This window comes from Cavia porcellus, unplaced genomic scaffold (genome assembly GCF_034190915.1).
Source record: "Cavia porcellus strain 051 isolate PalLab524CR breed Dunkin Hartley unplaced genomic scaffold, mCavPor4.1 scaffold_9, whole genome shotgun sequence".
NCBI lineage: Eukaryota > Metazoa > Chordata > Mammalia > Rodentia > Caviidae > Cavia > Cavia porcellus.
Genome location: NW_026947492.1, coordinates 56,109,961 through 56,137,416, shown reverse-complemented (window position 1 = coordinate 56,137,416; position 27,456 = coordinate 56,109,961). Strand labels below are relative to the sequence as shown.

The 27,456-nt window shown below is 37.9% G+C and overlaps 1 protein-coding gene across 1 annotated transcript in view; it reads right to left on the bottom strand.

The window, feature by feature from the left end:
- Positions 1–25,607, bottom strand: part of Gdpd4 (glycerophosphodiester phosphodiesterase domain containing 4) — a 98,033-nt gene extending 72,426 nt beyond the window's left edge. The window contains exons 1-3 of the mRNA XM_063255658.1: positions 25,501–25,607; positions 8,818–9,011; positions 1,947–2,050 (exon numbers count right to left, since the gene is read on the bottom strand). Of these exons, the coding sequence (XP_063111728.1) occupies positions 1,947–2,050; positions 8,818–8,997 (284 nt within the window). The 5' untranslated portion in view covers positions 8,998–9,011; positions 25,501–25,607. The remainder of the gene's footprint in view (positions 1–1,946; positions 2,051–8,817; positions 9,012–25,500) is intronic.
- Positions 25,608–27,456: the final 1,849 nt, after the last annotated feature.

Sequence of the window (27,456 nt, the reverse complement as noted above, 5' to 3'; positions counted from 1 at the left end):
ATCTACAAAGTTGTATTTCTATTAATACTGTTGTGTACTGATGTATTCAATTATACTTTATCTGACGATATAGCAAATTCTATTGATGACAACAAGAGACAGCACAGCGACCATGGTAGAACTCCTTATACAGAAGAAAGAAACTGTCGTTTGCAGGAAAACAGACGGATCTGTAGACCGTTATATTCAGCAAAACAAACCAGACTCAGAAAAAACAAATATCACGTTTCCCCTAATATGTAAAAAGTGAAGAAAAAGAGATAAAAAATGACAATAAAAAATGCTTGGTCTGTGCTGTGTTATGCAATTATATATATTTAATTCAGACAAGAAATATTTCATTGGCCTCCACTGCTTATTAGTTACTGCCAACACTTGTAAAATAAATTTGGATAGACGTGTTATATAATGAAATTTTGAACTTTAAAATTCTATCTTTCAACATCCTGTTAATTTTTAAGTTTTGCTTATGATATACTAGATGGAAAGTTGGCACAAATTCATCATAGAAAAAGCTCATAGATCAATTTTTCAGTCAAGTTACAGTAGAAATAACTTCGGTAGCACTTTATGTAAAATAAGGTTAAGGATTTTTATTAGTTCCAAAATAATGATTTTACTTATTTATACACACAGTTGACCTTTCTCCACAGTAGTAATAAAATTCATCAAAGGCAATAAAAATTAGAATATTTAGTGATGCCATTGTCAGATTAAAAGAAAGACACTTTTATATCTCTGTTGTAAGTAGAAACTACTATAATCTATTTTGGCTAAAGCTATAATGAATTTTTAACAATGTTTGTTTTTCTTAACTCAATAATGCTATTTGTAGCACTCTATTCTTAGAACATTAGTCAGGATATATAGATTTCTCTGTACTATTATTTTATCAAAAATAAGGATACTAGAAACACTGAATGCATAACAATAAAAAAACTAAGTGTGTTACAGTATCTTCATGTCATGAAATACTCTGGAACAACTTTTGATTTTTTTTTTTGAGACAGGGTCTTGCTATGTAGTTCAGATTGGCTTTGAACACTCACTAAGTAGTCCAGGCTGGCCTTGAACTCATAGTGATCCTCCTGCCTCAGGCCCCCAAGTCCTGGGATTACAGGCATGCGCCACCACACTCAGCTTCTGAAACCACTTTAAATAATATTCATCAAGAGTTTCAATGATTTGTTAAATTCATTTCATTTCTGAGTGAAAAATGAAAGCAAAAGTATATAAACAGATCAAACATAATAATATAAAAATAAAGGTAGATGGCTATAAAATATATACCAAGTGATTGTCATTGAAGAATGTGGCTAACCAAGTATTTTCAAATTTTTGCATTTTTTAACATTTAAAATAACAAACTATATTTTAGTTCTATAAAAGGAAACAAACTATATTCTATTGGGGGGGCCCCTCGTATTCAAACAGAGCCTTCCCCAAATAATAGATAAAGTTTGCAACAAAGTGAGAAAACACCAGGCCAGAAAAACTGGAAAGTCTGAGAGTAGGCCAGGAGTGGGAAGTTAGCCATGAAAGCGACACCTGTTCCTTGTTCAGAGTTGGAGGAGGACGCTAAGGACAGAAGGAGAAAGGCTGTAGGAGAAGCAGAGAAATAAGGTTCAGGGACAAAGATCACGATGACCAAGTGTTGTGGCATCACTAACCCAGACAGAGACTGAGTTCCTGTTGGATGACAGGAAAGCATTATCTGAGAAGGCCTGGGAATGCTGGAAGCAGAGAGCCACATGGGGAGGGGGGGAAGATTACAGTGCGAAGCATCCTCCTCCTGCCCCAGAGCCTGGTCTCTCACCCACGGGCTGTAGAAAGTTCAGTTTTGTCCACCCTCCCTACTGTGTCACAGGTCCATTCAACTTAAGGCAAACCCAGGTGTTCATCAGACCAGAGCCCTTACACAATAAAGTATAAAAAGTGAAACTCACCAGTTAAAGCCAAAGTACTCATTGGAGGTTTCTATCCAGGTGAAGAGCATGACCACAGACATGATAAATGCAATTACCAGGAACGTGCAAAAGACTTGTTCTCTCTGGGAAAAGAAAGAATTTGTCTAACTTAGCTCCCTTTATCCATATTACCTCAATAATTTCTGCATATATTTCCAGTCAGTATACTTGCAGGGCCATAAGTAATCACTCTCTTGTTTTTACCCCTACTGAATCCTGTACATGCCTATTTTTAACCTGTACAACATTTATTATACTGACCTGTAATTATGTGTTTATGTTTGCATCCGATGCTACACTGTTTCTTCAATAAGTAAAAGAACCTTTTTCAACATCTTACAATAGCCAGTACCTAGCACTGTTTTTGTTTTGTTGGTTTTTTCTTCCTTCTTTTTGTAGTACTGGGGCTTAACCCCAGAGAATGTTAGGCAAACACTACCACTGAACAGTACATATCCTCAGCCCTTTGTTAGAGTACTATTTTGAGAAAGATATCACTAAATTTCCCAGGCTGCCTCAAACATGTAATCCTGCTACCTCAGCCTACTGAGTAGCTGGGCCCAGACACGAACCACCGTGTCTGGTCCTACTATAGTTTCTTAGATGTAGTTGGCACTCAACAATCATCTGTTGAGTTCCTCCACTTTTCTCTCCACCAAATGTTTTTTCATGATCCATTCCTTAGGTAACTCATTCATTTATCATTCATCATTTCATTTAGTCACCCATGTACCTACTGGGGAAACGTGGAGGAATCAGAGTTAAGAAAAACATTTTTGGAGAAGCTATTTAATAATAACACAATGGTACAGAATTCACAAGTTGCTTTGCATAATTTACTTCTCATTATAAGGGCAGAATTAGGTATTGGTAACATTTTTCCTAAGAAAACTCTTAAAGGTAAAGTTTTTGATTCAAGATCGCAAAGCCAAGAAGTGACAGGGCCAGAGCTATCTTAGCTCATAGCCATCATAAAGGACTTTTTTATAGAAAAGGTCTTCAAACTGAGCCTTGAGGTTAACTTTCAATACTGAAAATCATCACAAATCAGCCATGACACATGTTGCCAAATACTTCCTAAGAAGATTAGATTTAGCTCTCCACTCTTATTCAACGTAGTCCTGGACACTTTAACCAGAGCAATTAGACAAGAGGAAGAAATAAAAGGAATAACAATAGGAAAGGAAGAAATTAAATTATCATTATTTACAGGTGGCATGATACTCTACATAGAAGACCCAAAAACTCCACTAAAAAACTGCCAGATTTAATAAGCAAATTCCATAGATGGATAGATGGATAGAAAGTCAACACTCAAAAATCAATAGCCTTCCTGTACACAAACTCAGTGAGAGGGAAATAAGGGAAACAACACTGTTCACAATAGCATCTAAAAAAGTGAAATACCTAGGAATCACTCTAACAAAGAATATAAAAGATATATCTTGAAAATTACAGTACTCTGAAAAAGGAGATGGACGAAGATATCAGAAAATGGAAAGTTATCTCTTGCTCTTGATAGGAAACACCGACATAGTAAAAATGGCCATACTTCCCAAACTGTTATACAGCTTTAATGCAATTCCAAGAGCATATCTCACAGAATTAGAGAAAAATCCTAAAATTCATTTGGAATCAGAAGAGACTTAGAGTAGCAAAGGTGATTCTGGTAACAAAGGCAAAGCATGGGAAAGCACAATCTCTGACTTGAAATTAGACTATAAAGGTAAAGTACTGTGAAAAAAACCCAGCATGATGCTGGAAAAAAAATAGAAAAACAGACTCAGAGATCAATGGAACAGATCATAAGATGCAGAAACAACTCCAGACACACTAAGACAAACATGCATAACACATTCACTGGGAGAAAAGACAGCCTTCTTAAAAATAGTGCTGGAAAAGCTGACTACTCATGTGCCAGTGATTAAAACTGGACCCATACTTTTCACCATACACTAAGCTAAATTCAGAATGAATCAAAGATATTAATATCAAAGCAGAAACATTCAATCTGCTGGAAGATAGCTTAGGTAAAACTCTTGAAGACATTGGTATAGGCAAAAACTTTATGACTAAAACACTGATCACACAAGTAGTATCACAAAGAATCAACAACTGGGATCTCATCTTATTAAAAAGCTTTTGCGCAGCAAAGGAAACCACCAACAGTGTGAGGGGAAAACCCACAAGGTAGGAAAAAATGTTTGCCAGCTGTTCCTCAAAGGATTACTATCAAGAACATATAAAGAACTCAAAAAAATCAGACCTCCCAAATTTAAAAACCCAATCCAAAAGTGGGCATCTGAGACGCATACACACCTTTTCAGATGAAGAAGTACAAATCGCAAATAAATATACGAATATCAGCAACACTGGTCATTTGAGAGATGCAAATTAAAACAACACTGAGATTCCATCTCACCCCAGAAAGAATGGCAACTATCAAGAAATCAAAAAATAACAAATGGCTGTAGGGAAAAAGAAACCTCTCTCCACTGTTGATGGGAGTGTAGACTGGTGCACCACTATGAAAATCAGTGTGGAGATTCTTAAAAATCTAGGACTCCAGGTCCCATTTGACCCAGCTATTCCTCTTCTGGGTCTCTTCCCAGAAGAATTAAAAACATTATACCACAGCAATATATGTTCATCCATGTTCATAGCAGCACTATTTGTAATAGCTAACTTTTAGAAACAACTCAAATGCCCATCAACTGAGGAATAGATTAAAAAAAAAAAAGACATGGTCTTTTTATACGATGGTTTATACAGAAGACTTGAGACTTTTATACACAAATGGATGCAGCTTGATACCATATCCATAAGTAAAATAAACCAGATGCTCATGTACAAACATCATATTGTCTCCCTAGTATGAGAAGCTCAAAGAATAAATAAGATCCAAAATATACAATAGATATTGTAAAATGGGAAAAAACTGTTCAAAAGAAACGAGAAACTGGAATGGGGGAAAGAGGAAAGGGAAAAGCATATATATATATATATATATATATATATGTTATACTACCAATTTTTTCTCAGTTCATTGAAAAGAAAAGCTTGTGCTAATATTATTTGGACAATTAAATGCCTATATCTTGTATTCTGAGTAACAAATTTAAAGATAACAATACACAATGTATTAATCATTGTTACCTTCCTATTAACTTGTTTTGAAATTTTGGAGTATTTTTTTTTCCTTTATAAAGTAAAAAAAGATAACGTTTGGGTTGCTCTCTGATTCACAATCATAAAAGACTGATCACATGAATAACAAACTTCTTCACTGTATACCATGTTAATATGCTGAAAACAGAAAGAATATTCCCTGTCCCATCTAAATTCTGACGTTATTTTGAGACATAATAATAAAAAGAAAATAAAGTGAAAAACACAGAAAGGGCGTTCCAAAAAGGTGAAAGAGACCTTATGCATATCTGGGCGGCAAACTACCATCCTCTGAGTGTAGGAGAGTGAAAAGCAGACTCCTGAGGTCTTCCACATTTTCTCTACAGGAAACTTGGGTGGAATTTTAGTAACACACATCAGATAATGTCACTCCCTGCTTGAAACCCTCCCCGAGCTTTCTGCTGTGTTAGAATGTCACCCTGCTTGGCCCACACTCCTCCACGTCAGCCATTTAATCTCTCACCTCACCCTATTGTATTTACACTCTGACTCTATTTCAGGGCTCCAGCCACCCTGGCCCCTTTCTGTTTCTAACACGCAACCAAATTTGTTCCCACCTCAGGAGCTTTGTATTTATTAGCTCTTCTGCCTTAAATGCTTTTCCTCTTGATACACATAAGGCTGGCTCTGTCTCTTCATTTAGGAGATAAATCAAAGGACATGTTTTAAGAGGTTTTCTCTTCCTATCCAAGTTTCTAATACAGTTTCCTGTTTTATTGTCTTAAAAGCTGTCGTTACTGTCTGAAAGCATTTCTCTTCTCTTACTGTTTATTATCTAAGTCATTCCACAAGGTCCAGGGCTCTATGGTGTCTCAGTTATAATAGTATATATTAAGTGCTTAATACATTTTTTGTTGTTGGATAAATCTATTTTGGTCACCACTCTGGCTGGAAAATACTCAGAAGTTCCCCACTGTTTATAGGATAAAGTATTATTTTGGCAAAAAGATGCTTCATAATTTGATCAAAACATTCCTTTGCAAACCTACTTCTTATTACTTATTCCCTTACGTGTACCTAACATCTACACTGAAAATTCATTTCTCCCTAAACATCCTTGTGCTTTTCTATCTCTGGACTTTTGCCCGTCTTATTGCTTCTCCAAGAGTCCCCTGTACCATCTTTTCTATGTCACTTCCACAAGGCAGTGACTCTAAGAACAGTACAGTAATAACATATACTGAGTGCTAATTGTGTGCCAAGCAGAAGTCAAGTTTTTTCCACAAATTACCTCTTCTATTCTCTTAACAACCCCAGCTGATCCTATTGTTATCATCTTAGTTATTTTAACGAGGACTCTGTTGGTGTTAGATAACTTGCCCAAGCTCTCATAGTGGTGGATTTCTAATTTTGAGACAGTCAGTAATAATAAATTGAATCTGTGTAATCTTCCCCTAGGCACAATATCTTATTAGTGCTTATGCAATATGCTATACTCCTTCCCCTGACCAAAACGGAGACTTGAAAATTATCTAGAGACTTTAAGAGGTATCTAGTTCAATTCCCTCACGATAGAGAGAGGCTTAGAGACACCACATAACCAACCCAAGCACAGTCATAATTAGGATCCATATATATTCCTGGACTATGATGCACTATTTTAAATGCCATTTTTCCTCTGGAGTCTCTCCCTTTACTTTTCCCTCTATATCCTTCTTAATAGCTCTCATGTGACTTTCTACCTCAGCCCTAAGTAATGAAGATCTATTGAATCTATTTTTTCCCGTATTTATCATCACTTGTCCAATCTAGGGCACCAGCATCTCTTACTTGGAATACTGCCATTGCTTTATCTTTGCACATAAAGAGGCAGAGCCCTCTCTGCATTAGTGCGGTATGTTCTAACACATCCTCCATACAATCGAATAGTAATTGGAAAACATATCTCAGACCACATCACCAGGTTAAAATCTTTAAGTACTTTCCCCTCTCTGGTGCTGGGGAACCCTCTTCACATATGCTCTATTTTCTGTATGGCAGAAGTCAGTTCCTAAAAACCACGTAGCATTTGACTCACCTCCATCTCTAGCTTCAATTCCTATCACTTCACCAGGCACTTCTGCTTCACCTAAAATAACTACCACTCTCCAAACTCACCGTGCCCTTTGACTCCTCCCCCAATACCATTTCTTCTACCGTCTACAATTATCTACCTATCAAATTTTTATCACCTTCATCTTCTAAATAAAGTTATCTTTGGCTCCTTCCTTGATGAATCCCTATGTTCGTGTACATACAATTAAAGCACTTTTCTCACTAGGTTAAGATTGTGTGTACTTGAAACTCCCAATAGCATGCAAATTCCATGAAGGTAAGAACCATGCCTGAGCCACCTCTGTCATCCCCCATGTCTAGTGTGGACATGAAAGGACAGGGGAAAGAAGAACGTAGCTGTGTACTCTAGGGGAGCCTCTTGTTTTTGTTACTTTTCTTATTGCTGAGACAAAATATGCAACACCCAAAGTTCAAGGAGGAAAGGTTTATTTTGGCGCACAGTTCATGGAGCTTCAATCCATAATTGGCTGGCTCCAGGGCCAGGAGGTATAACAGGGGCATCGCACAGGAGAAACGGTTCATGGCAGGTAGAAAGCAGGTGGGCGGCAAAGCAGCAACGTAGCAAAGAAGCAGCCAGCAGCCCTCTCTCTGTCCCTTATATTCCATCCAGGCTACCCAGCAAGCAGCACTCACACCCAGGATGGGGCACCGATAATCCCACATCACACTACGCATCAATCTCAGCATCACATCCCAGATCCCAGTATCATATACTCTAGACCCAGCCACCTCCAAAAAGCCGCACCTATGACCACTTGAGGTTTCGGGAGGGCATCTATATACAAACCATAACACCTCCCATTTCTGACCTCTTTCCTTGTGCTCCCCATGCCAGGGATAAGAAATTAGACATCCAGTTAGTTAATTCTTGGACCTTAGTGGGACCATGTTCACCATTAAGCAAAGGTTCAATATCTTGGACCCCCAGTGTATTCATCAGTTGACATGTTATACCAGAGTGGCCACCAGAGAGTCCCAGGTCATGGCTAAGAGGAGGCCTTCCGTGAGGCCAGCACACATGGCACCATGTGGCCTTACTAGAGCACTTCATTAGGAATAATCAGGCACTAGCTTGACTAATAATAAAGGAGTGTCTTGTTTCCCCCTTGCTGTTTTTTTCTGATAAACAAATTTTTACTTGGAACTCACAGAGAAAAGAGAATTAAAGAGCTGGGCATTGCTATAATTCCTAGCCAAAAAAATCTCATTTTATTTAAGGTTCACTTAATGAGTAAATGTAAAAGTGAGTGAGTGAATAATGAATGAATGAATGACATAAAAGAGATAGTATAGAAATGGAAAAGTAAGGAATAGAAGTGGGGATTGGGGTGTAGTAACAGTGCTTTGTTGGCATAACTAAGGTCCTGAGTTCAATCACCAGCACCATAAAATAGCTTAATGTTAATAATATTAGAAGGAAAAGGGAAAGAACACAGCAAGTACATGTTTCAGTAAGTTTAACTCTGGCTCCAGAAACAGCATGGAAGAACTGCAACCTGAGGAGTTCCCTTAGACAACTCTAGTGAGCCTTTTCTGATGGCCGGCAGCCAGCCTGTGCCCCCCACTTCTGAGAAAGGTGAACCAGCTGCTTCCCATCTCACCATACCCAGGTGCAGCAACAGGATCCCAGTTTAGTTTTTTCCCATCGTCTGAATTTCCAGTGGCAACTATAACAGCCAGTCAGGAAGACGATATAGCATTTGTAATTGAAGATGCGTGAAGTCCATGAATTGTGCTGCCCTGTCTCCTCTGTCCAGGACTCAACTCTGCTGACCTTCCTAGGCATGATTCACCCCTTTGCTGGAAGGACAAATAAAACAATCAGATCTATTGTAGCCCCAATTAACATATCCCCCACCTCACCATTCTGCAGAAAATCCTACTGAAGATAAACAAATAATGAAACCCACTTACCTGGATTTGGGGTGAAAAATAAAGAAAAGCTCCATCTTACCTTTCCACTGACTTTTTGAGTGTTTCTTTCCTTACAGTCATTGTACCATGCCAGATTTAGATTTCTTATCACTGAACTGGAACTTTATTCCCATCCTAGCCAATTCACAGATGCTAGAAACATTAAATTCAATACCATATAAAATTTTCTTTTAAATCTGTAATATGCTCTTGAAATAACTTGCATGCTGGAGATACAAGTGAGATCTATGAAAAACACAGTCCTTAACTAATAACTGATTCAGACATGTAGGTGTCTGACTCCTCATTTTCAATCTTGTAACCAGCACTGCAAAATGGAATTTTAAAGGTTAGTTGTTATTTCTTTTTTAACCTTTAGAGACAAATGGCTTCTTGGTAAGGCCAGGGTATAGACAGCTTTCTCACCTCTCCTCACCCAAGATGAAGGAATGAAGTGTGCAGATGTGACACCAGGAAGCCTGGATCCCAGTTTCCTCTCCTAGGAAATGGGACAGTGGACTGAAGATGGCTAACAGTGAGGAATTCAGTGTGGAGATTTGCATTAACTCTTTGGGTCCCCCTCCCCCATCGCTTACTTTTGAAAGACCCTTGGCCAGCTGTAAAGGGAGGGATGTTGATTTGAGGCAAATAGAGCCCTACATCTCCTCAGGGCTGGTTTTAAATAACACTTTTTCCATTTTACCCAAAAATATAGCCTCCTTTGATTTGGCCAGTGGCAAGCCAATGAATCTAGCATATGAACCTAAATGGCCCGGGACACTTTTGGTGACCAGGAAGAGACATAAGTCCCTGCAGGAAGAGTTGTACATCCTGGCAGTCACTTGAGAAGAGGGACTGAACCCATCCAGGGACAGGAATCCAGAATGACAGGTTAGGGTGTGGCAAAGCTGGCTGGGGAAGCAGGCATGACCTGTTCATTACAAAATCCCAGGACACATGTGCAGAACCACCAAAGCCCTGCACGTGGACTTCACATGTGCATTTTGTTTTCTGCTTTTTGATTATTAAATTTATTGGTACAATTTAGATTTATATAATAATCACATTCATCATAGAGAATTTGTACCTGTACATGATATATCTTGATTCTTTTTTCTCCCATTCCTCTCCTCTCTCTTCAACTCATCTACCCCTCCCTAGTTATAAAGCTTTGTTTCCATTTTATCTTTCTTTTCTCACTTTTTTCCCTTTCTTCCTCCCCATCCCTCTTTCTTTTTGAACAATTTCTTCCTTTTTCATAATGTCTATCTTACAATTTGTTTATATTTTCAGTTTCTCATACCACAGAGATATTGTGATATGTATACGTTTGTCTGATATATTTCACTGAAGAGTATGGTTTCAAGGTGTATCCATTTAGCAATAAATGTATCAAATTTATCCTTCTTTATGACTGAGTAGAACTCCATTGTATAAAAAAAATCACATCGTTTTTATCCATTCCTCAGTTGAAAGGCATTTGAGCTGTTTCCAAGATTTAGCTATTACAAACTGCTGCTATGAACAGGGTGTGTATATATCACTGTGGCACGATGCTTTTAATTCTTTGGTAAGATGCCAAGAAGGAGAATAGCTTGGTCAAATGGAACCTCAAGTCCTAGTTTTTTTAGAAATATCCACACTGACTTCCACAGTGGTAGCACCCGTCTACTCTCCCACCAATAGTGGAGAAGGGATTCTTTTTCCCCACGGCCCCTCCAGCGTTTGTTATTGCTTGATTTCTTGGTAATAGCAATTCTTTCTGGGTGAGATGGAATCTCAGTGCTGTTTTAATTTGCATCTCTCAAATGACAAGTGATGTTGAACATGTTTTCATATATGTATTTGCTGTTTGTATTTCTTCACATGAGAAGTGTGCGTTTATTTCAGAAGCCCACTTCTGGATTAGGTCTTTAAATTTAAAGAGTTTGTTGTTTTTCAGTTCTTCATGTCTTCTTCATGTGAAGTTTTGGATAGCATGGCCTGAATCTGCCATTAGCTTGAGGAGTGGAACATATAAAAAGAGCAGTTGCCGTTGGCTCTCTGCCACTGTGCCCTTTTTCTCACGGTAGTCCACCTTCACTGCAGAGGACCACCAGGGTGGTTCATACAGGGATTACCCTACTTTAGATAAACCTGGCCCTATTTCCGTGTACCGATAGCTTGGAAGCTACTTTTTTTTTTCTCTAATTGGCTCTAAGCAATGTAAATAGGGCTAGCTAAAGTACTGGTGCATAATCTTTAAAGCCAGATTACAGTCACTGTTTCCCAGTGGGACCTGTTTCGCCAATGGGATTTGGGGTCAGTGCTCTAGGGCTGTCAACTGGGTCTGAGCCTCGAGATAAGAGGGTATGACTTTCCAGGGCAAAAAAGCTTTGCACGTTGAAGCTAAAATACTGCTGCCTAAACATTAAATGTTACCACAGCTGTGTTATGCAGATTGGTCTCTGCACATCCTCCTCTCTGCATATTGCAGAGGTGCCTTTTGGCCTCTTAGCCAGCCCAGTTCACAGTACCCACATAATTCTTGCCTTTCTCACAGTCACTCACCTTGCAGTCACTCTGTTCTTCCTGAGTTAATAAAATCCAGGTGAGGCCCTGGGATGAGGCCTTTGTCCCCTGAACTTTCATCTGGGTCAGACCCAAGACCCCTTGGCTGCCCGTAACTATAAATATGTCTTAGTGACTTTAGACTTGCCATGGGTTGTACGTGAGGCGGTAGATTGAAATTAACTCACGAAAATTCCAAAACTTTCTCATGGATTACAAATGCACACTCCCCAGAATGCGAGGAGGATGGGAAACGGGCTTGTACACCTCACACCCAGGGTGTACTTCTTTTCCTACTTTTACTTGGCCCGAACTCACCCTATCAAGCCTCTTTTCCTACCTTTAATAAACATAGAATCTTGCTACCATTCACACTTGTCTTGACCAATTATTTGCAACATCTCTGGCCATTAGAAAAATGCAAATTGAAGCAACACTCTGATTTCATTTTACTCCAGTAAGAATGCTTATCATCAAGAAATCAAATGATAAATGCTGGTGAGGCTACAGTGAAAAGGAAATCCTCCTACAATATTGGTGGAAATATAAACTAGTATAACTGCTATGGAATTTAGTATGCAGATTCCTAAAAAAACTTAAAACTAGAAATGTCATTTTACCTAGCTATTCTACTTCTAGGTATCATCCAGAAATAATTAAAGACATCATAGTACAGTGATATGTATATACTCATGTTAATAGTAGCACAATTCACAATAAAATCTTAAAAGTAGTAACCTGTATGTACATCAACAAATGAACTAAAACATTAATGTGTGGTATACAAATGGAATATTACTCTGCTATAAAGAAGGATAAACTTGAATCATTTGAAGGAAAATAGATTCACCTTGAGGCAACAGATAAATGTCACAAGGTTTCTCTTATATGAAAAACTCAAATACACATAAAGGGTAAAAGACAGAAAATGGGAGTTTCCCACAGGAGATCTTAGGTGTATTAATTAAAACACTGAAATTTTTACTTCTGCATGTATAATGTTTATAATAAAATTTGACCAGGATTGTCTCTCCATTACTGATAATATCAGTTTATATTTTTGTCAAGTAAATAAACTTTTGGATGTGAAAAAATAATTACCAGGATACCATAAAAGGCAAGAAAACACAATCCTTGTGAAGAGAAAAAAATCAGTCAAGCAACAATAAAAAAGAAATGTCTCAGAAGACAGAACGAGAAACAGTAGCAAGAATATTAAAATACAATTATAACTATATTTCATATGCTAGGGATAAAAATGTAATAATAGGGATATAGAATATACTTTTAGGATTAAAAAATTAAAACACAGAAAGAAAAGTACAGGATTTGTGAATTAGAAAAATAAAGAAACCAACTTGAACAGAGTAATTATAAGCACTGTAATATAAAAATTACTAAAGTCCCTAAAAAGGAAGAGAAAATAAAGAATAAAGACAATTGTTTGAAAAATTGACAGCTGAAAAATTTCAAATAAGATAAAAATTATTACCCACATGCCCAAGAAGCACAAGGAAACTCCAAAGAAAAAAGCACATATAGAAACTATAAGACACATCATATTCTAGTTGTCTTGTAATTACAGATAAACAGAAAAAAATCTCAAATCCAGCCAGAGGAAAAAAATATTGCACATACAGAGGAACTAAAAATAATCTTTCAATATCCTTTCAACAACAATAACATCTTGTTGAAAACCAAAAACCTAGAAGACAAAAGAGAAACAACTTTAAGAAAAAAAAGAAAGTAAAACAGTCTCCATTAATCTAGTATTCAACATTCATTTAAAAAGTTTTTTAAGTGCTTTATCAGATATTCAAAAAGAAAAAAAAAGAAGAAAAGAAAGAAAAACGAAGCCCATCAGAGTCACAGAAGACTTCTCAACACAAACCCTCGATCAAGGAGAACTTGGAGTGAAGTATTTCAAGCCTTAAAAGAAAACAATCTTCAACCCAGATTTATGTACCCTGCAAAACTATCTTCCAAAATTGAAGGAGAAAAAAGGTGCTTTCATGACAAAGAGCACCTTAAGATATTCATGAGTACCAAACCAGCCCTCCAAAATGTTCTGAAGGACCTTCTAGAAAGAAATGACAAGAACTACAACTCTGTGAATCCCAACAGGATGATTTCACTAGGTAAGCAAGCAGTTAAACAGAGGCGAGAGGGTCAGGGGTTTAGCTCAGCAGCGTAACTGCCTGTCTGGCATGCATGAGGTCATAAGTTTGTTTCCTGGTATCAAAATAAATAAATAAGCAAACGCAGGGTGGGGGGAGCCAACAACAGGAAAATAACATGATGAGAATAAATCAATGCATATTAGTTATAACCATCAATGTTAATGGTCTCAATTCACCAAACAAAAGAAAAAGACTGCAGAATGGATCAAAAAGCAAAATCCAACAACATGCTGCATATAAGAAACATTTAATTTAAAAAGAAACTCATAGACTAAAAGTCAAAGGATAGAAAATAATACTCCATGCAACAGGAACCCAGAAAAAACCAAGGTAGCTATTCTATTCTCCAACACTGATTAAGAGAGACAAAGAAAGTCACTAAACTTTGTAAAGAGAGCAATCCAAGTGGAAGAGATAATAACCATAACTATATATGCAGCGAATATCTGTGTACCTAACTATATAAGAAATATTAATGGATATGAAAAATCAAATAAGCACTAATATAATTGTAATGGGGGATCTCAACATCCCACTGTCACAAATAGATCAACTAGACAAACACAAGCAGTGAAATATCAAAACTGAACCAAACTTTTAAACAAATGGATTAGGTAGATGTCTATTAGAGTGTTCCACCAAACATCATCAGAATACACATTCTCCTCAGCTGCATATGGGACATTCTCCAAAATAGATCACATACTAGGTCACAGAACATGCTTAAGTAAATGTAAAGGAACTGAAATGAACCCATCCATATTACCAGACCATTGTACAATGAAATTAGAAATCAGTGGCAAAAAAAACTACAAGAATTTCATAAGCACATAGAAATTAAATAGTATCTCCTGAATAATCAATGGATCACAGGTTAAATTAAAGAAGAAATTAGTATCTACAAAAAAATGATAATGCAAATACAATATATCAGAACTTATGGGATACCACAAAAGCAGTCTTATAAGGGAAATTTATAGCAGTGAATTCCCATATGAGAAAAAGAGTGAGCTCAAATAAATGACCTAATGTTAAACCTCAAGCTTCTAGAAAAAGAACAGCAAGTCAAGGCCAAAGCTCATAAAAGGGAGGAAATTATAAAGATAAATATAAATCAGAGCAGAAATTAATGCAATAAACTAAGAAAACAATACAAAGAATCAATGAATCAGTGAGTTTATTCTTTGAAAAACTAAATCAAATCGACAAACCCTTAGACAACCTTATCAAAAAAAGGAAAGAAAAAACCCAAATCCATCTAAATTAGAAATGAAGATTGAAATCATAACAGATTTTGCAGAAATACAAAAATAATTCATACTTACATGGAAAATGCAGAAGAAATGGGCAGGTTTGATACATATGAATTACCAAAACTGAATCAAAAATTTTTTTATAATAAACATTCTAAATAAACCAATATGTCAATGAAATTGAAGATGTAATTAAAAACCTATCAACAGGCTGGGTTCTATCTCGGTGGCAGAGTACCCGCCTGGCAAGTTCAAGGTCCTGAGTTCAATTCCTGGTACAAAAAAAGAAAAACTAACAACAAAGAAAAACCCAGGTCATGATGAATTCACTGCTAAATTCTACAATAAATTTAGACAAAACCCAATATGAATACTTCTTAAACTATTTAATGAAATTGAAAAGGAAGCAATACTCCCAAATTCATTCCTGGAAGCAACAATTATCCTGATACCAAAAGCAGAGAAAGACGCAGTCAAAAAACAGAGCTACAGGCCAATTTTCCTAATGAACATAAATGCAAAATATGCAATAAGATATGGCAAACAGAATGCAGCAAATTATCAAGAAGGTTATACACCATAACCAAGTAGCATTTATCCCAGGGATGCAGGGATAGTTCAACATATGCAAATCAATAAATGTGATATACCATGTTAACAGAATCAAGGGCAAAAACCATATGATCATTTTAATAGATGCAGAAAAAGCATTTGACAAAACCAACAGCCATTCGTGATAAAAACTCTACCGAAAATTGGGATAGATAGCCCTTATTTTAATCTAATAAAAGCCATCTATGACAAATGGGCAGCCAACATTATCCTAACTGGACAAAAATTGAAAGCTTTCAATATAAATTAAGGAACAAGACAAAGATATTTACTGACACCACTCTTATTCAAAATTGTTCTAGAAACATTAGCCAGAGCAATTAGACAAGAGAGAGAAATAAAATGAAAAAGAATAGGAAACATGAAATTAAATTATCATTACTTGCACATGACATGATACAGTATGTAGAAGTTCCCAAACACTCCAGCAAAAGACTTCTAAATTTAATAACCAAGTGCAGTAGCATAACTGGATGGATACAAAGTCAACACTCAAAATCAGTAATATTCCTGTACACAAATAATGAATTCCCTGAGAGGGAAATTAGAGAAACAACATCTTTCATGACTGCATCCCCCGCCAAAATGAATTACCTAGGAATTAATCTAATAAAGGAAAAAAACTTTACATTGAAAACTACAGTACTCTAAAAAGGAAGATTAAAGAAGATATCAGAAAATGGAAAGATATCCCTTATTCTTGGGTAGGAAGAACCAATATAGTTAAAACAGTCATAGTTCCAAAATTGTTGATAGAAATTTAATGCATTCCAGATCAAAATTCCAATAGTATATCTCACAAAACTAGAGAAAACAATCCTAAAATTCATTTAGAATCAGAAGAGACTTAGAATGACAAAAGCAAGTTTGGACAACAAAGAAAAAGCAATTGGCATCACAATTCCTGATTTGAAATTATACTACAAACCTATAGTAGCTACAAGCTACTGTGATTAGAAAGAAAGAAAAGAAAGAAGAAAGAAAGAGCATGACACTGGTAAAAAAAAAACAAACAAACAAAAAAACAGACCTGAAGATCAATAAAACAGATTAGAAGATGCAGAAACAACTCCAAACATACTGAGTCAGCCACCTAATCTTTGACAAAGGTGTCAAGCACCTTCACTGGAAACAAGATAGCCTCTGTCATAAAGGGTGCTGGAAAATCTATACACTTGCCAAAAACTAAAACTAGACCCATATCTTTCACCATGCACTAAACTAAAATAAAAATGAATCAAAGATCTAAATATTAAAACAGAAACAATCTGCTGGAATGCTGAATAAGTAGAACTCTTAAACTCATAGGTGTAGGCAAAGACTTTATGAACAAAACTCCGATAGTAAGGATACTTCAAAGGACTAATATCTAAAATATATAAAGAACTCAAAGAAAATCAGAAAACCCAATGCTAAAGGCCCAGTCCAAAAATGAGAAACTGAAATGAATAGACACTTCTCAGATGAAGTATGAACAGCAAATAAATATATTAAAAATGTTCAACATCACTTATCATTTGAGAGATGTAAATTAAAACAATGCTGAGATTCCATCTCACTCCAAAAAAATGGCTATTATCAAGATATTAACCAATAACAAATGCTGGCTGGGCTGTGGGGAAAAAGGAATATTTCTGCAGTGTTGGTGAGAGTATAAACTGGTGCAACCACTGTGGAAATCAGTGCAGAGATTCTTCAAAAAAACAGGACTTGAGGTTTCATTTGACCCAAATACACTCCCTCTTGGTATCTTCCCCAAAGAATTAAAAGCATCATACCACAGCGACATATGTACAGCCACGTTTGCAGCAGCACAGTTTCCAATAGCAAAATCTTAAGACACAGCTCAAGTGCCCATCAACTGATGAATGGATAAAGAAGATGTGGGGTTGTTTTTATGCAATAGAATACTACTCTACAATAAAGAAAGATAGACTTGAGACCTTTCTAGCCAAGTGGATGCACCTTGAGACCATACTCTTAAGTGAAATAAATTGGACATGCATGCTTAAAATAGCACATGGTTTCTTTGGTGTGAAGAACTGAAAGTATAAACAAGGACCAAAATCTATAATGGATATTGGGGAATGGAAAGAAAATGTTCAAATGAGAAGGGAAACAAGAGAGAAAGGAAAAGAGACAATTGAGAAAAGAAAGATAAAATGGAAACAAAGCTTTGAAAAAGAGAGAGGGGAATGGAAGAAAAAGAAGAAAAAAGATACATCATGTACTGGTACAAACTCCCTATGATGAATGATTTTATATATATATATATATATATATATATATATATATATATATATATATAAATCATTGGACCAGTAAAATAAAAAATTTATACAAACCTAAAAAAAGATAATCGACTATTAAGAGCACAGAGAGTAACAATGAATATTGTAGTTGATAACTGCTGCAGAAATAAACAAGTGAGAACAACAGATCAAAGTCTAGGGGAAATATAATTTTATAGGGTTCTTATCATGTAGGTGAATAGCACTCTATTACTTGAAGGCTGGATCTAAAGTAAAAGTAGCTCAGAGTACTAACACCTACCAAAAAAAAACCATTCAATAATCCAGACACAGTGGAACTGGCCTGTAGTCCTAGCTACTTTCCAGATTTAAATGGGGGGGATAACTTGATTCCACAAATTGAAGATCAGTCTGTGCATCATAGCAAGCTCCTGTGTTAAAAAAAAATAGAGAGAGAGAGAGAGCGCAAGAGGGAGAAAGAGAAATATATTCAGATATATCTGTATATCTGAATATATTGCAAAGTAACCTCCACAAAATGGGATAAGCCCATAAAGGAGATAAAATGAAATCATCAATGTTACTTAATCCAAAAGAAGGCAGCAAAAGAGAGGAAAAAGACAGAAGACCACATGGAACAAATAGCAGACTCATACAAATAACCAAATTAATGTAAGTGGTACAAAAACCCCTATTTTGAAAAGGTAGCTTTTTAGTTGAAGTTTTAAAAGCAAGATCTATTGGACGTGTAAGTGAAACTTAATTTAACTTTTTTAAAAAATAGGTTAAAATTAAAAGCATGACAGCGAAGGGGAAAAATCAACAGAGTAAAGAAACAGCCCTTAGAATCAAAGAAATATTTGTGAATTATTCATCCAATGAGGGATTAATAGCCAGAATATACAAGAAATTCATTGCCAAACTATTCATAATAGCCAGGATATGGCATAAACTGAGAAGCTTATCAACTAATGAATGGATAAAGAAAGCATGAGGAACTAGTTACAGTCTTTGAAAGCACAGCATGATCATAGTCTACAAGAATTTGAGTTATTTCAAAATAACTAAGTTCAAAATTTTCCAACATACAAAATGATAAATGAAATGAAAATCCTAATTACGCTAATGACCATTACATGTACATACATCAAACTATCAAAGTACCCATAAAAGTATACAGTAGGTTATTGTCAGCCAACATGAAGAAAAATGTAAAATGTGATATGTATATACAAAAGAATACTACTCAGCCACAAAAACAATGAAATTACGCCATCTGTACACTATGTGTGAAACTGGAGCACATTTGGTAAAGTAAAATAACCCAGACACAGAAAGCCACAGGAATATCCAATTTTCCCAGCACTATTTGTTAAAGAAGCTGTCTTTTCTCCAATGTGTATTTCTGGATACTTTGCTAGCATCAGATGGTTATGACTGTGTAGGTTTGTTTCTGTGTCCTCCGTTCTGTTTCACTGGTCTACATTTTTTTGTTTTTGTGCCCTTACCATGCTGGTTTTTCATTACCATGGCTTGGTAGTGTACTTTGTAACCGGGTATTGTCATGTCTCCAGCCTTGCTCTTTTTGTTTAGGCTTTGTATTAGTTACTTTCCCACTGGTTGGACAAAATATCCAACGCCCACAAATTAAAGGAGGAAAAGTTTATTTTGGCTCATGGCTTTCAGAGGAGTCAATCCATGTCTGGTTGATTCCAAAGCAAAGACAGCATGGCAGACAGGCGTGGTGAGGAAATCTGTTCAACCCACAGCAGCCAGGAAGCAGGGAGAGAACGGAGAAGCCAGGGACAAGAATACACCCTTACAGGCCATGCCTCCAATGACCTCCTTGGAGGCTCAGGCAGGAGGATCTCTGTAAGTCTGTGGGAAGCTGGGCTACATAGAAAATTCAAGGCCAGTCTTAAAACTGTAAAGAAGAGATGCAGAGCTGCTCACTGAAGTAGACATCTTTATTACCAGCCACTGCCGTATTTGCGCAGCCACCCAGCTGCCCTATTGGCCACTCTAACAGCTCTCAGCCACACAGTAATGGCTGTACACACAATAGTGACTGTCTGCCAGTACCAGTACCAGCCCTTATATGGGGTGAGTAGTTACATAACTTATTTACACCAGGCCACTGAGGTGCACCTGCCCTGGAGTTTGGCTGACCGTCTGCCACTTGGATATCCCTCCTCACAGCCTGAACTATAGTCATAGCCATTTGGGCTTTCATGTTCCCTACACTCCACGCCCTTCATGCTGTCGATGTGATTGCTTAGAGGATACTGGGCCACAGGACTGATCTTGCACTCGTTTGTCACAACAGCATACTATATAAGGTGAACTCGTCATAGGCCACAGAGACAGCACACAAGTGTCCCTCAGGGAAGTCTCCTGTTCTCTTATGCCCGTGCATGTAGTCACCTTTGGGAGCCAGGCTGACCCAGAGCTGGGAACCACATTAGCTCTCCGGCTCTTTTGAAAACCCTTCAGGAAAACAAAAAACAAAAATCAACTTCACGTGTAAGGTTAAATTTCCTTAAAAGGAGCATACAGTAGGTGCATATGAGGTGGGTGGAATTCTTAGGAATATTTCTATTAATTATTTATTTTAATTTTATGAGTTTTATTATATTTTACAATGTGTAACTTACTAGAAAAATCAATAAAATTAAAATGTTGAATTTCTAATATGTACTGACTATAATAAACATCAACATTTTCAACATCAACTTTTTGTTTATAAAATCTAAAGAAAAATGACAGACATAAGTTTCTATATGAACTAAAATGAAAATAAAAATAAAACCCTCTAACACAAATAATCTCCAGAAAGAATGGCTACCATCAAAAAATCTAATAATAACAAAATTCTAGTGAGGTTTGTTGTAACCTAACCAAAGCGCTGCCACCCTGTTCTGTAAGCATCGTTACCTGATCTTTGTTCCAACTTCTGTTTCCCACGAACTTCCCCCCTCCCAGAACAGCAACTTGTTCCTGGAACTAGCCAACCATGAGTTAATATCCTGTAAAGCTAAAAAATTTGTCTCCACGCCAAATCAAGAGACATAAGACCTTCCTTCCCCTCAGCCCCCTGCCTTTGCTTTGCGGTTTTTTCCTTTTTAAACTTCCCAGTAACCTAATCTAGTTGCACAGCTCTACAATTCCAACGTGACTGTGTCACTGGGTACCAGCCTAAATAAAGCACTTTTTTTTCTTTTTGGATGACATCTTGCCTCGTTTTTGAGGTACAATATTTGGAGTACAACCAGGATGCAGGGGAAAAGAAACTTTTCTATCTTCTTGATGGACTGTAAACTAGTACACTGAGTCACTGATTTACAAATTCCTTTCCTGAACATTTGTAAGTCATATTCATTTGTAAGTCTGGCAAAGTGAGTCTTACATCCTTTGACACAAATATACAATGTAAAGGATGAAAAAACCAAATACATGGCAAACAGTAGTAATTAAGCTATTTTTACTTTTATAATTACCTTATCATGGTAAGATAGACACATGTACTAATTCCATGATTTGTTTGCGTTTTTGAAAGTTCATAATGCAAGGTCTGCTCATATCTGTGAAAGGTCACAATCTGAATATTTGGAAGTCAAGAACTTACCATACAACCACTATGGAAATCAGTGCGAAGAGTCCCCAAGGATTTAGAAACAGAAATTTCATTTGACCCAACCTCTTCTAGGTATCACCCCCAGAATTAAAAGCATCATATTACAGGGATACATGCATATCATATCTATAGCAGCATAATTTATAATGGCTAGATCTTGGAAACAGCAATAGATGAATGGATAAGGAAAATGTGTTTTAGACACAAGGGAGTGCTCACGCCTCTGTCATAAAGAAAGAGAAATTTGGCGCATTCGTATGTAAATGGATCCAAGTTGAGAACGTAATGTTAAATGAAAGACATACAAGTTCAAATATCACATGGTTTCAGAAAGAGAGAGACAGAGAGCAAAATAAAAAAGATAAACAGACAGTAGGTACAAATTCAAATACTTCCCCAAATTACATATTCTGTTGTTTCAAAAAATTTTTAATAAATGCTAATTAGGGTCCTGTATATTACTAGTTTATCTTAGTTCACTGAAAAAAAGTTTTATGTTATTCTTTCTTGCAAGAATTGTTTTGGTTTGTCTTGTACTCTGAGTAACTACTTTGAAAATAATGATACACAGTGTTTTAACTATTATTTTGTTATGTAGTGTTTTTCATTAAATAAAAAAAGGACAAAAAGATCTGGGTTAATTGGGGAAATAAAGGCTCTCTAATATCCCAGATGCCCCAGTAAAGTCTCTGTTTCACTGTGGTAGGACAAGGACACCTCCACATCTCATTGGTGACAGCCTCTTCCACCCAACCAGACAACATTCAAAAACTTGACAGAGAGCACACACCCCTGGCCCCTGACCTTGCCGATGGCTCATCTGTATTTTGCTAGATGCTGCCGAAAACCACCAGGATGAAATAACCACACTTCTTGTGGGGCTGATCATGCAGCTAAGTCCTGTCATCAGCCTGACAGTAGAGCATCTGTTTCAGTTTGATGGCACATCCTCCAGGGCCATCTCCATAGGCCATTTTACCCAGCAATTTCTCAGGATTGCCATAAATCAGACTAAGTCTGTCCCGCTGTCCACTAACATAAGCACACATTGCACACTTGTGGGGGACCAATGAAACACAAGTTTAACATGAGCCCTTCAGTCTTCTAGTGCCCCCCATGCCTGGGCATCTTGGCCTTGGCCTTGTCAAAATTAAACACCTGCACAGTGTCATCCACAGAGGCCACGTAGTCTTGCAAGTTCACGGCCTGGATCTGGACTGCCCGCTTTTGCTGTGGAGCCTTCTGCTTTTGGAACTGTAGAGCAGGTATAATTGCCTTCAAAGTGTTAAGAGCATGTCATTTGGCTGATTGTCAAGTTTTTCTCCGTCCATACCTGCCAAGAGGAAGCTGATCCACATTCATACATGGGTCACCTATTGTGTCCTTCTCTCAGTCTGCTTGGGCCTCTGCCCCATACTGCCTGAACTAGTTACTCCCTTCTGCAGCCCTTACTATCTCCCGGTGCTGCCAGCTGTGCCCCATCTGTACTGCAGCTGCCCCCTCTGCCTGGTGTTGGGTTCACTCCCAGCTTTAATGCTGTCTTTTGGTTCCTGGCGACTGCCAGTTCCAGTGCTCCAGCAGCATCAGCTGAGTTCCTCCCAACTCCCACTGGCCCACTGCCTCCACTGTTGCCATTAGGCAGCAAGCGTCCCAGGCTCAGCCCCCACATGCTTGTACAGTGCTGCCCAGGACTGCCACCCACTCGTAGTTTCTAGCAGTTCTCTGGAGTCTCTCCAGTCCACCCACTATGCTGCACGTATCAATCTATCAACACGTGGTCTCAGGCCTGATGGGGTGCTCCTCCTGCAGCAGCCCTCGCCTGGGCCCTGCGCCTGCCTCAGGCTCTAATTTGAACCTGGATTTAGATGCCACTTGCGTATCCAGTGGGTGCTCCATGTTCAGCTCAAAGCCTTTCTAGCGGATCTACCCCCATCCTGGCTCCGCTGGTGTCCTTCTTTACCTTCATGACCTTGCTGGGTTATAGCTCTCTGTTTTTATTTTTTATATCACCACCTAGTGGGCCTTTGTATAACAAAGCAGCTTGATGTCTTCAGCCCCCAAGCTGTCTGTGTTGGTGAGCTTCATTATCTCAGCAGCACGCATTCTTCGTGGACATGATTTATGAGGAGCATATACCTCTTCTTTCAACTTCCTGCTGCCATTTTCTCTTAATGAGGCTTCTGCAATGGTCCGCGCTGAGGAAAATCCTGCTACAACATGGCAACTGTTTTCTCACTAATTCAGACTTGATATTTGGGCAACCCAAAGAAGACACACAGAGCCATGGATTAAAATTGACATTTTTATTCTCAGTCACCACTGTATTTGCCCAGCCACCCAGCACTATCCTCTGTCTAACCACTCTTGTGTACTCAGCCACTGTGTACACATAGTGACTGTCCACCAGTACCAGACCTTTTATTTGGGGCGAATGGTCACATAAGTTATTTACACCAGGAAATTGACAGATGCATCTGTGCTGGAGTCTTGCTGACCCACTGCCTCCTGGGTACTCCCATTTACAGCCTAAACTATAGTCATGGCCATCTTGTGCTTTTGTATTTGCTATGACTGTATAATTTGCTCTTTTGGTATATTTACTGTTTATTGTTTCACTTCAACTCTTACTGAGTATGCTTCATGGGACAGAAGAATTTTTTATCTTTTTTGGGAAGAGGTTGAACTGATTGAACATTATATAAAAGGCAGCTTTCTAACCAGCATCACTACCGTAACCATTTTCCATACACCTACAGATTGAGTTTATACACTTCTAAGGGTAGCCAAGTTCACATTGAAATTCAGTCTTAAGGAGCAAATCAGTATTGTTTCCCGTTCAAAATAACCCAAATACCAACCAAGCAAGGAATGGATAAAAAAGAAAGATGTATTTTTATACAATGGAGTACTACAAAGCTATAAAGAAGGATAAACTCGAGGTTTGGATGGATGCAACTAGAGACCACACTCATAAGTGAAATAAATCAGACTTGCATGTGCAAACATGATATTGTCTCCCTAGTATAAGAAACTGAAGGAGTAAATAAGATCCAAAATCTACAATATATGTCATGAAAAGGAAAAAAAAAAAAAAAGAACAGAACAGCTGGGATGGGGGAAAGGAAAAAAGAAGAAATAGAAAAACATATGTATGCATGTATAATAGCTAAGATAATTATACTAGTAATTTCTTTTAAGTCCACTGAAAAGGACAGTTTGTGCTTATATTGTTAGATTAATTTTGCATGCCTCTATCTAGTAATCTGAGCAACTACTTTGAAGATAACAACATGCAATACATTAACTATTGTTAATTTATTATCTTGTAATGAAATTCGGTATCATTGTTTTTATTGTTTCTCTTTCAAATAAAAAACGATAGTTTCCCTCCCAAATCTCTTTGATTTTCATGTTCATGTATCCAACAGCCTACAGAAACCCCTACTTGGATTTCTCACATGCACCTCAATATTAGGATGTCCATAACTGAACCAATTTCCCTTTAAAACCTATTTTCCCAAAGTCTGCCCCAATCTTTTACAGGATGCTGCCACTTACGGAGTTGTTTAAGTAAAAACAACTGGTGGTGAGGTCAGGCTTGAGGGAGTTTGAGTAGACTAATCTCCCCTGCCAAAGACAGCTAGAAAGTTGGATAAAACACCTGACAGGCCCTTCACATGTGCAGTGCCTTGGGAAAGGCCTGGTGGGGTGGACTGGGGCGCAGTCCCTTCCCTGCTGGGCAGTGACAACAGAAGGGGCAAAGCTCTCTCAACAATGTAGTGAAAGCGAATTGTATCAAGGTGCCTCACATTTAAATGCGACTCATAATCCTAAAGTAACCTCCTGTTTCCAGTGATGCTCAGGACGGGGGACAGGGACGGACTTGTTACTTACAGTGACTCACAGTCCCAACAGTGACTCACAGCTCCAAACGCAAATCTGGACTTCACATCTGAGAAGACCAGCAACTGTCAGCCTGGGGGCTGAATTGCAGCACACGGTCCAAAGTCTCGTGCGCTGGGCGTGGCCAGGCGCTATGGGGCGTGGCTAAAAGTCAGACTGAGTCAGCGCAGAGCACTGAGGTTACTAATTTTTTTTTACATCGTCCTTCCTTCCCTTTCTTTCTTCCTCTCTTTTCTTTTTTTCTCTTTTCTTTTTTCTCTCTTCCTCTTCCTTCCTTTTTTCCTTTCCTTCTTCTCTTTCTTCCTTCATTTTCTCCTCTCTTCCGAAAAGGAGAAAATCCTTCCTCAGAAACCACCTACCTACATCCCCCTAGCCTTGTGCTGCTTTAATTTTGAGACAGGGTGCTAAGTTGCCCAGGCTGGTCTCAAACTTGCGATCCTCCTGCCTCAGTCTTCAGAGTAGCTGGGATTACAGACATGCACCCACATGCGTGGCTGAAGCTTGCCTTAAATAGCAAAACAAACCCAAAATCCAAAACAAACAACAATCAAAACAGAAACAGACACAAAAGAAAAAAAAATCTCAAGTACTGAAAAGTCACAAAAGGTCAGCATTAGCTTTCGTTGGTTAACCTTTTATTCTTCTATATTGCTTATTCTGACCCCGTTCCTGACCTCTGGATCCTTATATACAGCGGTAGGTAGTCATCTTTATCTAAATACCCAGCTGTAGATGCCTCGTAAAATGTTAACTTAAATTCATGATCTTTTCTTTCAAATTTATGCTATCTCCTGCAGCTCCCAATCAGTAATGACAAGATCTGAAATCAGGGTTGCGTTATTCTTGACGCTTCTCTTTTTCCAGTGGCCATGCAGCCCTAATCATCTCTGTCCGCAGCACCCATACTGACGCTGCTGTTAAGGTAGTTACTGCACTGGATGCCCAGAGAAACTCACTTCCACTTTACCTCTCCCCAAACCTTCAAAGAGCAGCTGGTGATCTTTTAAAAATGTAAATATGACTATGCTTAAAATTCCTTGCTAAGGGTAAAACTTCTTAAAATTGGATCCTGGCTTTCTCTTCAGTTGCAGCTTCCCTCCAGTCTCCTTCATTCCCACTTACACTGAAACTCCAGTAAAGCCCAGCTTCTTGCAGGCTCTTGTTTTGCTCCCCTACACCTTTTTGTGTCTATATTCAAGCTGTCTCTACTGCCGGCTTAACCACTTCCCACTCCCAACTTCTACCCGGCTAACTCCTTTTGTTAGCGTGAAACTCAGTTCAAGACCTCTTCTTTGGTCTTTCATACCCCTATTCCTCACCAACACACTCAGTTAACTATGTTCCTCTGTGTCCTAAATCTCCCTCTAAATAAACCCCTTAGTACTATATTAGCTGCATTGATAATTACCTACTTAGTTTTGAAGTTCTGAAATCTAGTTACTGTTGGCTAACCTATATCTAACTCATCTGTTTATTAACAGTGTCTACTAAGATGCTTGTCACATGTCAGTTAATTCATTGATTAAATAAATACCTGGAAGCTACAGACCTATCAACCCTTAAGCTGCACATTTTCTGGATACATCTTGTTTGACCCGAGTTCCCTAGAGTGTGCCTCTTAGTAACTAGAGGGAAGATATGACACTATGCAGAAAAGACTGGTAGTTTGAATTAAGGTAGTGACAGTGCAGAGGAAGAAATGTAGGCTGCCCTTGAGATATTTACCCACCCTCCTAACTTCCACTCTGAGACCTTTAACCCTCAACATAGTAGTCCTGAGCTACTGGCACTCCTGAGATTAGGTAACACTCAATGAGTTAAGTAATCTTATGCGAAAGGTAGATTTTTCTGAAACCTCCTTCTGTTTATTGAAAGTCTTTTTTCGCTCTTTGCAACAGTTAATGAAACAAGCCATAGTGGCTGGTCCGAGGTTTGAACAAAGACAGG